The 12,851-nt window shown below is 41.6% G+C and overlaps 1 protein-coding gene across 1 annotated transcript in view; it reads right to left on the reverse strand.

Annotated features, from left to right (window-relative positions):
* Nucleotides 1-12,851, reverse strand: part of Auts2 (activator of transcription and developmental regulator AUTS2) — a 1,016,386-nt gene that overhangs the window by 522,525 nt on the left and 481,010 nt on the right. Inside the window, exon 4 of the mRNA XM_055606033.1 lies at nt 2,695-2,730. Coding sequence (XP_055462008.1) covers nt 2,695-2,730 — 36 coding nt within the window. The remainder of the gene's footprint in view (nt 1-2,694; nt 2,731-12,851) is intronic.

A 12,851-nucleotide genomic window follows, 5' to 3' on the forward strand; every position in this document is an offset into this window, starting at 1 on the left:
TGTGTGTGTGTGTGTGTGTGTGTGTGTGTGTGTGTGTGTGTGTGTGTATGTGTGTGTGTGTATGACACTCACGGTATTCAACGCCTCCCCCAGACGTGCAAAGTTTGTTCCAATCTTTCTCTATTTTGTCTACTTTGGAAATCCTTTGCAATATGCTTATGTAAATACTGTTCTTCACTGCTGTTCCCATCTCTTAAATCTTCTGCTTTTGCATAGATTGGAAAACTGTCAGACCTAAGCAGACATCTTTGGAACACAAAACCAGGAAGACATAAACAAATATTACAAGATCACAAACAAAGGCTTCTTTTAAGCCCTTCAGCAGAATGGGATGGATACAGTGGAAAAACTGAGACAAATACAAGTACTCTTAGATTTGCCCAAGAACGGGCAGGTACAAGTACAGATACACACAACACTTACAAAAAATAAGACTCATGCATGGATTACAGTACCTGTTTCATGAATAAATAGAACAAATGGATTTTTACCCTTAGTCTACTAAAATCTCTAGTACAGGACAGGGGAGTAGACAGAAGGTTCTAGACTGAGGAGAGATACTGAAGCATGGGAGAGTGTTGAAATGGTTCTTCGCTGTTACTCTCCAAAGGTGAGGGACTTTAGCCTTTCCAAATCCAACAGTTTATGATTTAATGGTAAGAGTTAGCTCATCTGTAGTGATTCCCCTCCATCCACATTTCAAAGAGTCGTTGAAGAAGATTAATGAGAAAAAAGAAATCACTATGGGATTCAACCTAATACTGAGCCTGTGCCCCCTGTGCAAACTGTATGGATTTTTTTTTGGGGGGGGGGGAGGGCAGCAATAGAAGTTATAAATACATAATTCCACATAAAAGCGTGAAAAGTGTGGAAGTTAGTGACTGAAATTGAGTATTACATGTGATATTGATGAAATGACACTTGAAACAGAGTTGGATTCTGATGAGGGTTTGGAAACTCCACCAAAGATGTTGCAGGGTGATAACAGAACAATGCAGTATTGGAAACACATTCTGAGAGGGGCATTTTTATCATTGCTGAGAGCAGAACACACATCTGGTACTCATCTTCTCCATGTACGCTAATAACGTGACAGCTTTTGAGATAAGCAAAGTAAGAGGATTTTACCAAAGCAATTTTGGCAAAATAAAGTTTTAAAAAGCTAACCAAAGTCATTGTCCAAGCAAAACTCACTTCCAAATCCTAAGTAAGTATATTTCAGTTATCAGATATATCATTAGATAATAAAAATAAGCATTCCTAGAACTAAGGAAGTAAAAAGCAAAATAAAATGCTGATTCTTAAAATGACATTCTTCTTTCAGGGCAATTATGGTGACAAAAAAAAAAGGACAGCAGATGTTCAGGCTGTAACTGAACATGGCGAAGGTGGTGGCTTTGGCTTCATTTCTGAAAAGGAGGTGGGGTGAGGATAGAGAGCACACAGAACAGGCCCAAGAGCCTCCAGATTTTGCTCCCAGCATCTCAACCCACACCCAGCCTGGTGTGAAGAGATGGCAGATGGGACCGCGTCTGTTCTTTCGACTGCTGAAGCAAGACACCGAGCACACCCTGCTCCTTTTGTAAGCATGAATATTCAGGCCTAGTATGCAGAACCAATGTAAGTGTGCTAACTGTATGCTGCAGGTCCAGAGCCACCCTTACCATTCTGCTTGGATGACAGATTAAGACCAAGGTAGTGGGGGCAGGGCAGGAAGGATGTCTTTTGGGACAAACTTAGTAAAAAACTCAGTATTCACTGAAACATTCTGACTTTCATATTTAACAGAAATATGAAGGTGAGAGAAATAAGTGAGCACAAGAATGATTAGCATGTTAAAAGGACACAGTTAAAAGCCAGCTGGACTGAATTAGTATTTATTGACCACATTTTGTAGTATGTGTTCAACCCTGGGTATTATAGTATCAAGTGTTACTTGAGAACACAATCAACTTCCTGTAAATGCCACGGTATACTGTAACACTATGTTATCTTGTGTAAATAATGCTGGTTTGTAATCCTTCCTCATTTATATCTTGAGAAGGAATACTGAATCCACAAAGGGTAATTTTGTTATAAAAATTTAATGAAGCAACCATTTCTCTGTCTTTCAATGAAAGATAGTGTAATAATCCCAGAAATATGTTTGCTCTATCCCCTCCCCTCCCCTGAGGACAGAATGTAAGGACCAGAAAGAACATAATGCATTTGTATTTGCCAAACTGTGAAATGTGGAGATTTCTGACTTAAAAGCTAGATAGAGGCTACCAACCAGGGTGCAATAGAAACAATATTGGAAAGTCACCTCCCCTTAAAATAAAAGGTCAGAAATAGTAAAGCAAGTCACTCTATACACAGAAGCTCTTCAGACTGCTACAGAGAAGGCAAGTACCTCCATACATAATCTGATTTCCAATAATCATGGAACTGGACTGGTAAGAGCAATCATGTTTCCCACGTCTCCCAAACATGCTAAGTGCCCCACCCAGGCAGGTGCCTCCTGATCCTTAGGGCCCATAAGGTTAAACCCTTTAAAAATAAAACAACTCTCAATGAAAGGGTGGAGGTCAGTATACTCGTTAGGAGGGAAGGGGTTTCCTTAGGTGTTATTTTATCACACTGTAATGAGGGTTTGTTATAGAAGTGGACTGATGGCAACAGGAGGCGCTCAGGTGGAAGTGGAGATGGACTTACGAAGTAGCCTGTTCCCAAGCTGGAAGGAGCTGAACTCTGCAAAGAAAGCACACAGACAGAGTGGAGAAGTCAGTAGCAATTTTTAACATGTTCCCATCCGCACAGCTCATTACCAGCCCTTTGTGAGCTTTTCATCCAGACATCACATGCCTGAGTGTGAGGCCCCTTATCATCTGCTGCTGATACACAGACTGTGTTGCTTGGTTTTTCCCCTTTATATCTCTCAACGACTCAGAGATGCTAACGTGCTATTTACTGGATTCTGAGCTTCTTCGGTGGATGTAATTGCCAATTTATTTGACAGGCAGCTGGGTAATGAATTAATGATGGCATTTCGCCCTGCACTGAGACTAAACAGGCACGTGGCAGCCTGCCTCCCTGACTTCCTGACATTCAAGGCCCGGGTCTCAAGCTATTTGGTTTTGCGGCCACAGAGAGGCAGACAAGAGGAAAAAGCCCAGACTGACTTGAAAATAAAAAGCCCAATGGGTTTGGATGACTTTTTGGTATATGACCTACTTGGCAGTTTATTCCCTGAAGGCTTTGGTTAGCACACACTTGGCACTGTGCAAAAATTAGACATTTTGTAAACATAATTAGTTGACTGAAATGCAAAGAATCTGTGGGCAGAGGGAAGCAGTTTTGCCTCAATAATATCAATTCAGACTGCCACAGCTCTGGCACAGTGATCCACTAAAAATCAATAATTCTGAACGGAACTCCGGGTATCAAGTGCTGAGAAAAAGAGAATCCAGTGTATAAATATGAAAGTTTGTATATCTTTTTATTATTATCTATGAGTACATATGTATGCCCACATTTATGTGAACTATGTGTGTGCTGTGTGCAGGTGCCCCAAAGAGGCCAAAGGGAATTGGTACTGGAGTTATAGGCAACTATGAGCTTCCTGACGTGAATGCTGGGAACCAAACTTGGAAGGGGTAAGTGCTTTTAACCAATGCGTTGTTTCTGTAGTCCCCACCTCCTCCCAGTTTTTGAGATAGGTTTTCATGTAGTCTAGGTTTGGCCCCAATTCCAAAAAGATGGGATTGCAGGAATGCACTACTACTCTCATTTACATACTGTTGAGGATCAAATGCAGGGCTTCTTGCATGCTAGGCAACCACTCAACCAACTAAACTATTTGCCCAGCCCTCTATCCAGTCTTTAGACATGGTCTCTGCATGGTCTAGGCTAGCCTCCAACTCCCTGTGTAGCTGAGGACAAGCTTGATGCTCCTGTTTCCATCCCCTGAGTGTTGGGATATCAGGAATGAAGGCTGGAGAGGGACATGTGTCTTACACATCATGTCTTTCACACAAGATGCACTACAGAAATGCTGGTTGAAGTGGTGTATAAATAAATGGATGGGTTATTTTAGGTGGAAGACGCTACAGAGAATCTGACAGCTCTAAAACCACAACAGATACGATTTCTGTTCGTTGTGAACTGAGTAGGCATAAGAGTTCCTCTTCTTACTGCTGTGACCAACCACCCAACAAAAGGCAACTTTGACAAGAAGGATTTATTTTAGATCTCAGCTTGAGGATAAGGTTTATTACAGTGAAGACTGCAAGAGTCAGAGGTCGCTCATTACATTGCATCAGCAGTCAGGAAGTAGAGAGCAGACAGGAAGTACTACAGGGGATCCATAACACACCAAGGCCTACTCCTAGCGACTAGAGCAAGGCTCTATTTCCTAAAGGTTCCACAGTCTCTTAAACAGTGGTACTAGCCTTAGACCAAGTGTTCAGAAACATGGGCCTGAAGGGGATATTTCACAATCAAACCATAACAGAAAGGGACATGATTTTCTGACTATTGCCACTCCAAACAAAGACAAGCATGCTTCATAGCATTCCTAGAGCAAAATTTCCTATCTTGATGTTTCCTATTAGCTCACAGGAATAAAGCACCATGTGCATTACACTGGGTATGTGATCCACGTTTATAAACCTTTCTGCAAGGCTACAAAAATCTCTGTGGTTAAGGTCTTCCAGAGGACAAGAGCTCAGTTTCCAGCACCCACATCAGGGAGCTCAAAACCACCTGTAACTCCAGTTCAAGTGGATCCATAACCATCTTCTGGTCTTCCTGGGTACCTGTACACCTGCAGTGCACACACATACGCACACAAACACACACAAACATAAGTTATGAAAAAGAAACAATCAGCAACAAACAAAACCCTCTGTGTTCTTGATTCTATAAGCGGGAGAGAGAAAGGGTTCAATCCACCCACCGTAGTCATGGAGACTGCTTATACCAGTGGCTGACCATGTGACAATGTCACCTATTTTCTACACCCCCAGCCCTCGTTACAGCAGGCAAAGGCAGAAGACAAGTTAGATTTCTACCAGCCTGGAGTCCTGCCTCTAGGAAACAAACTCATTTTAGGATGAATGACAGAGATGAAAGGGGATTTGTTGATTTCATTCACCCTGCTTGCTGAAAATGTTTTATCCCAGAAGGAGAAGGATCACTCCAACCCAAGCTTCCCACCCCCACACGCCTATCACCGTATTGTATACCAAAGCAAATTACATCCTTGAGGTCTAAGCAAGCTCTGATATGCTCATTTTGCATATATATTGTGCATTACTTGGGGAGCGGGTGGAGAGGAGGGCTTTGTTGTGCATGTTTGCTCTGGCCATTGTTTATGCAGGTCTGACTGAATGAGGGAACAGTGGGTATCATTTCAATTTCTGATGTCAACATCAAATTACTTATTTAATTTCATGCCTGGTGAAGCATTGTATAGCTACACGCAGAATCATTTCAGTTCATTTGTTATGCTGTGCTTTCGCAGCGATTGGCTTGCCTTCCAACTGACAGCTTTAATTACGACATGAATTTGATTGCACTGCTGAGGAATTAACATAATGCAACAAAGCATTTAAGCACCCTGCCTTATCACCCAGCTTCCGCACACATGGGTACACACACACACTGATAGACACAGGAAACAAGAGATGCTGGAACCTCCTTTACATCAAAGGTGCACTGGAATCTGTTACAGAGTCTGTAGAAGGCACACATGTAGGAGCTTAGCATCAGAGGCCACCTACAATTGCCCATGCACTGAGCATATCATTTCATTAAAATTTAACCTTTGCTTATTCCTGTTTTATTTACAAATAACAGGGCCTCATGTATCCCAAGCTGACCTGGAAATTGTTGGTATGGCTGATTACCTTAAACTTTTTTAAAATTCTAATATATGTAATATAAAAATAATATGTATGAAAAACAATAAACTAGAATACATAATATATAATACTTATATATTAAATAAAGGGGTGTCAGTACCCATAGAGGCTAGATGGGGGCATTAGATTTACTGCAGCTGGAGTTACAGGTGGTTGTGGCCAAAGCAGGTGCTGGGAACTGAATTTGGGTGTCCTGCAAGAGTAGCAAGTGCTCTTAACTACTAAGCCATCTCTCAGCCCGCTTGAACCTCTTCTGCATATCTGAGTATGTATTTGTGCATGTGTGTAGGTATGCAGGTCAGAAGCCTAGATGAGGTGGGCAATGAAGAAGCAAACCCAGGTCCTCCTGTTTACATGACAATTTATGCACTGAGTATTGCTTCAGCCCTACCCTTGAAATCCTGACCCTCCTGCTTGCACCTCATCAATGTTGGATATACAAGCATGGAGAACCCACATCAAGTTTATTCAGTGTTGGGAAGAGAGCTAGGGCTTTGTGCATGCTTGGTCCATTCTATCAAGTGAGCTAAATTCTTAGGCATCTCTCCTTTTAGGTTTATTTCAGTTTATATGTATGCATGTTTTACTTGCATGTATATGTGCACATCATGCCTGGTGTCCTCAAAGACTGGAAGAGGGCATTAGATATCCAGGAACTGGAGTTGTAGAAGGTTCTAAGTCAAAATGTGGGTGCTGGAAACTGAACCCAGGTCCTCTGTAAGAACTTTTAACTGCTGAGCCATATTTTCAATGCCCTCACCCCCATCCCCCTTTAAGAGATAAGGTGTGTGGCACTAAGTAACTGTGATTTTTAAGCCTGGTTTAAAAAAAAATATATCAGAAAAAAATCTCTTTCCACCTACTACCCATGGAGCTGAAATTCACTCCCTTTTCCTCCTCTGCCCCATTTTTTTTTTTAACCACATGGCAGCCCCTTTCCATTGCAGCTGAAACAGTTGAACAGAAACACTGTCTAGGAAAGAGACTTCTGTTTGTCCAGTGCTATAGTCCCGAGGTCCTGACTCTGGTGTTGTCACAGACAGAGAAGGAGCAGAAGTTAGTAGTGTGGTATTGCCAGGGAAAAGACGATTCTGCGTTAAGGATCCTATGACTCACTGGGTCTGCACAGTGACATACACCTGTACTCCAGGCACTTGGGACACTACAGGCAGGTGGATCTCTGGGAGTCCCTGGACAGTCAGGGTTACAAAGATAAACTCTCAAAAACAAAACAAAACAAAAGCAATAAGAGATTCTATGACTCCAAATGTTTGAACTTCCTGATTATGGACAGTTAGACTGTTATAGACCAGAGCCAAATTATGTTGGGATATTTTTAGTTCCTTGGAAAACCATTCACTTTCAATCACTCTGTATGACCTATCATCAGTGTATCCTTATGACTGTAAAATCCTTTTAAGTGCATCCTTGGCAGTCAACTTCTCTCATCCAAAAAGCTAAGAATGTCTTCACTGAGTCCTATAATAGATTTTCCCACATTTGCTGTAACCTGTCTCCACAATATATTTGGAATGTGTCTTGACTTACGACTTTCTTTATTTTTTTACTATAAAAACTGCATCCAAGGGCTGGAGAGATGGCTCAGTGCTTAAGAGCACTGACTGTTCTTCCAGAGGACCATGATTAAAGAAGCATCGAATATTTGAGGCAAGCCTGGGCTACACTGTGTTGGGGTTATTATACAAGACTACTCACTGAGCAAAGCTGTCACGACTTCATGAATTCAGCTCTATTCCAAGTGCAAATATCACTATGGCTGGGCTCTTTGAAGGTCTTCCATAGAAGTATGTCCAAGGAGTCTCATGGGACCCTCAACAGGGTAACCAGGCACTTCTCTCAACCAACTGTGTACAACTCTACCCTAAATGTCTACAGCCTCAGAAAAGCACATCAGCTGAGAAAGACTAGGGAGCCGGGACTCCATCTCTGCAGCCTTGGAGTAGTCATCACCCATGCTGGATGTAGACTTTCTAGTGTAGCTACTTTATGGCTATCCATGCTCCTTCCCATAACCTTCACTCACTGCCTTCTAAGCAAACCTAATAAACTCACTGGTTCCCCAGACTGAACTTGGATGAAATTACACCTTTTTGTACCTGTTTGTAGCTGGGACCTTTGGAGGAGAAAAAGTTTGTTTGCTGATGTTATTTGTTTCCCTAGGGAAAGAATTTCAGCAACAGAGATAGTAGGAAATGCACTTCAGAGGCATAGGTAGGCAGTCCAACAGTGTAAAGCCAATCAGGGGCATGTAACAAGGCGCTATATACAAAAACAATAGATAAGAAAAAGAAAGGAGGAAAAAAGAAAAGCCTTGTTCTTATTTATCTGAAATTGACCAATTCATTCACACTTCTCATGAAGTAGGTAGAAAAAGAGATTAGGATGAACTAATAATGTAGGGGAGGAGAGTATGTCAGTGGAAGGGCAGTGGAGGAGGACAGGACAGTGTCCAGGCTACCTGCAGGCCACTTCAGGGTTCCTTAAGTTATTTCCTGTATACCCTGATCTTGTCATCCCGCTGGGTGGAGGAGAATGGGTGTATTTCTTTGTTTGCTATCATAGCCATACCTCAGCTACGTCTGCAAATTATCTTCTCACTCTGAAGAGGACAACCTCCTTAGGCCTCCTTAGGAATACTCTCAGCCTTGGTCTCCAGCCACCACAGGCCATGAGACAGTAATGGGATACAGAGTTGAAGCAGTTTCCAAGAGGGAGGAAGTTGCCCTTCAAAGTAGATATTCGTTAAATATTTATTCCAGTCTCCTCTCTGCTTCCAACCTGCCTTTTCCACAACTCTGCCACTAAGCAGTCTTCAAAGCTGCTCATTAAACTCATGAAGTTAACATTTCTGTTTTAACAGCTGACTGACAACAGGGGATTTCAAAACTGATTATCCAGACTGGCTTTAGCACAGCAGCTACTTTGACAATGCAACAAAATTGATTATCCATCTGTGGAGGTTTAGATGAGAAATGTCGCCCATAGACTCCAGTATTTGAACACTTGGCCCCAGGTGTGGTGCTGCTAGGGGAGGTTTAGGAGGTGTGGCTTTGTTAGGAAAGCCTGTCACTGGTGGTGGGCCTTGAGGGCTTAAAGCCTTACCCTGCTTTCAGGTAGTGAGCTCTCAGCCCCACTCCTACTGTCATGTCTCCCTGACAGGATGGACTTCTATCCCTGTGGAATTGTAAGTCTAAATAAGCCCTTCCTTCTGTAAACTGCCTTGGTCATGGTGTTTTAGCACAACAACTGAAAAGTAACTAATGCAGCGTCTAAAATAGATTCGCTCCATCTATTACAGATCCACACAGAGAACAACACTACTGTTAAAGCTTTCCAAATACAGGATGATATGCAGTCTTCACTTCCAGGTATGTACTCCCATGTGCATTCTGACTTTGGGCTCCTGTAACCTGAATGCTCTTTTTACATCCTTGCACGCCAGCAGCTACAACCTTCCAACCTTAATGGTATGCTTTTGTCTCCTGAGAGTGAACAATGGCCATAGCCAGGAAATACACAGACATCTAAGTTCCATGGGAGGAGCACAAAGAAAATTAATTCATAGATTTTTCTGTTGTGTTTTTCTTTGAAAGATTTGTTGTTATTATTATTTTTAATTAAGGGCATATTGGGTATATATAGTACATGAATGCAGGTACCTGTAGAGTTGGTAATTCAGATTCTTCTGAACCCAGAAGTGAGTGCTGAAACTGGAACTCTGGTCCTCTGGTAGAACAGAAAGGGCTCTTAACTGTTGAGCAATCTCTCCAGTCCTTGTTTGTTTTTTATTTTATTTTATGTATTGCACGTGCATTGGTATTTTGCCTGTATGTATGTCAGCATAAGGATGTCAGATCCCCTGGAACGGGAACTGGAGACAGTTGTGAGCTGCCATGTGGAACTAGGAATTGAACCTGGGTCCTCTGGAAGAGAAGTCAGTGTTCCTAACTGCTGAGCCATCTTTCCAGCCCCCCCCCGTTTGTTTCTTTTAATGACAATGAAAACAATGGAAAGCCCTCAGTTAAAGAGGAATAAATAAATGCTTTGGAGATAAGATTATACAAACTGACCAATACATAAAAAATACTGTCACCAGGCAAAACAAACTAAAAATGGCACAACTGGAGCTGGGTATGTGGCTCAGCCCTAAGTTCTGACCCAAGAACTGCCTGAAGAAAGCAACTGTGGTACACTTCTAGTGCTCAGGAAGTGGAGGTAGAAGAGTTCGAAGTTCAAGGTCATCCTTCAATATATAAAAAGTTCAGCACCAGCCTGGACTACTCTGTCTCAAAAAATATACATGGAATAACAACTTGAAAAAAGCATGAGAAATGACACTTTCAACATCAAATCTGCAGCCCTTCTGCTCACCCTCCTCTTCACATTCTCACCCAAATGCCCTTATTCTCAGAGGCTTTCTGCTTTGCCAGCCTCTACTCTCACTCCCACCTGCATACAAAACAAAAACAAAAACAAGAACAAAAAAAAAAACAAAACAAAACAAAAAACAAAGACAATGTTTCAAGGTCCAGATTTTAACCCCTGTTATCCAGGGCCACGCTATTTTGATCAATAAAGCTCCTACATTTTGGCTGAACTTCGATTATTCTTAAACACTGGTTTCCAAAACTAAGTTAGTCCTATATGTTCCTGCCTCCCCACCTCATAGCTAGTCCAGACAGCAACACCAACTATGGACTATTTATCCAACACGTGGGAAACCTCTGAAAGCTGTGAGCCATGTGAGCCTAAGTTCTTCTTAGAGTCCCTGTCATGCTGTTGTCTGTTACTTAATTACTAAATCTCTTACCTCAAAAGAACCATCAGCCTCAGTGTCCCCCTTGGACCTAAAACCCAAAGGCTTTAAACAATTATTTTCACATCTTAAAGTGAGTTTCAAATATCAAGCTATCACCAGTTGAAAAGTATCTACTCCTCCCCATATTCAATATTCATTTCAGAACTTCAGAATAAGACTTGAGACGATTACCTTCTGTGTCAACTTGACCAAGCAATGGGGTGCCCGGAAATCTGCTCAAACATTATTAAACTGTGTCTTAGAGGAGTTTCAGATTTAAATTTATAGAATATTCAAGAAAGCAGACAGCCTGTTCTAAGGTAGATAAACGACATTCAGTCTCAGGTCTAAAGAAAATGCAGGCCTGACCTTCCCTTAGGTAAGAGGGAATTCCTCCTGAATGCCTTCTAGCAAGGGTATCTTTTTCACCTGATTTCAGAAGCAAGAAAATTTCCTGAGTTTCATACATGACAACCTTCCAGGAAGAATTTCATCTCTAGCTCACTAGGTCTCTGGTCACCAGCTGTAGATATTTGGGCTTCTCAACCTCTGTCTTATAAGTAAACCCATTCTGTGAGAGAAAAAAAAAAATGTTTGCTGGTTCTGTTCTTATTTGCATCTGAGTCTCTTGGGGATGCACATTAGTTCAATGATCCTATCAGAATACAGGCTCTCTGTTCTATTTGTAACAGATGCTCATGATCTGTTATCCCAGGCTTTGGTTCCATTTACTTAAAATTTCAAGTTCAATCCCCAAGTTTTGACAACTTCCTCAATTATAAAATTTTGTATAAATCAGAAGCAATACTTCGCCCCTTGAATAACTCCTCATGAATATTTATATGTTCAATTATTTCCCTTAAGTTTTTCCTTCGTGACTAATCTAAACGAGTTATGATGTCTCCTTGATGAAGACAGTCTCAAAGTCCTGTGGCCAATTATACCCTTCTTGGCAACATGGTTTGGGAATACTTTATATAGAAAACCCAAGCCCACTGGGTTGTTTAAGCTTTGCCCATGAGTCAAATCTTCCAACTACATCAAGTCTGTGTTCTGTTTTTTTTTTTCTTATTCTTTTTTGCCTGCTGAATTAAAAAAACAAAACAAAACAAAAAAAAACCCCACAAAGCTAGAATAGGATGTCTTGATTAGCTTCACTTGAGACTAAGCCTCTATTGTCTAAGAATCTACAAATATCACCAAGGAGAGTGAAAGGCTGGAGGGAATTTTTATCTTAGTTGAAAACTCTGTAGTGAGTATTGCCGACTAACAGGGACCAAATATACTCCCCAAACTAAAGCACTTCTGTTTGTTTGGTTTTCAGCTACCAGGCAACAGGTGGTGCTGACTAACATGATCTGAGAGAAGAAAAGTAAAGCTACACTGAGGTCTAGGAGTGTGGCTCAGTAGGTAGAGTGCTCACCTATCATGAACATAGCTCTGAGGTCCAGCCTCAGTATAGCATAAACCAGTCATGAAGACACACACCTGTTATTCCAGCAGTGGGGAAGTGGAGGCAGGAAGATCAGGAGTTCAAGGTCATCCTTGGCTGCATAGTGAGTTCCACACCAGCCTGGACTACAAAGAACAATCCTCCCAGGCTACTGCCAAAGAAGTTTCTGTATGCAGTAGGGGGTGACCCAGTTGGAGCCCCTGAGGGTACTAGAGTTGAGAAGAAAGAGTTAAGAATTTGAGAAGACAAGATGGTTGCAGTTCATAAATCTGAGCTGTTTCTCTAGGACCCTTATTTTGGTTCTGATATGCACCTCTAAAGACTAATGACAAAGGAACTGAAAAATCTTCTCACACATTTAAGAGCGCTTTGGAATGGACCTTTGCATACACAGCTGTTGAAGATTCCAGCCTAATTTTAAAATAGGCAGTTCTTTTGTTGAAATACAGGAGGACTCTGCAAACTCTGGATAATAAGCACTTACCAGTTACATGATTTCTGGGTATTTTCCCTTTCTACTTATTTTCATTTCCATTTGATGATCACTCCTTCTGAGGTACAAAAGTCCAATTATCTATTTGTTCTTGCTGTTCATGCCTTTGGTGTCATGCTTTTAAACCCAATGGGGGATCAGAGCTCCTTAAGATTCATCTATTTTCATCTATGCATTTCATGG

The sequence above is a fragment of the Psammomys obesus genome, unplaced genomic scaffold (genome assembly GCF_907164565.1).
Source record: "Psammomys obesus unplaced genomic scaffold, mPsaObe1.curated_primary_1811, whole genome shotgun sequence".
NCBI classification, from domain to species: Eukaryota; Metazoa; Chordata; class Mammalia; order Rodentia; family Muridae; genus Psammomys; species Psammomys obesus.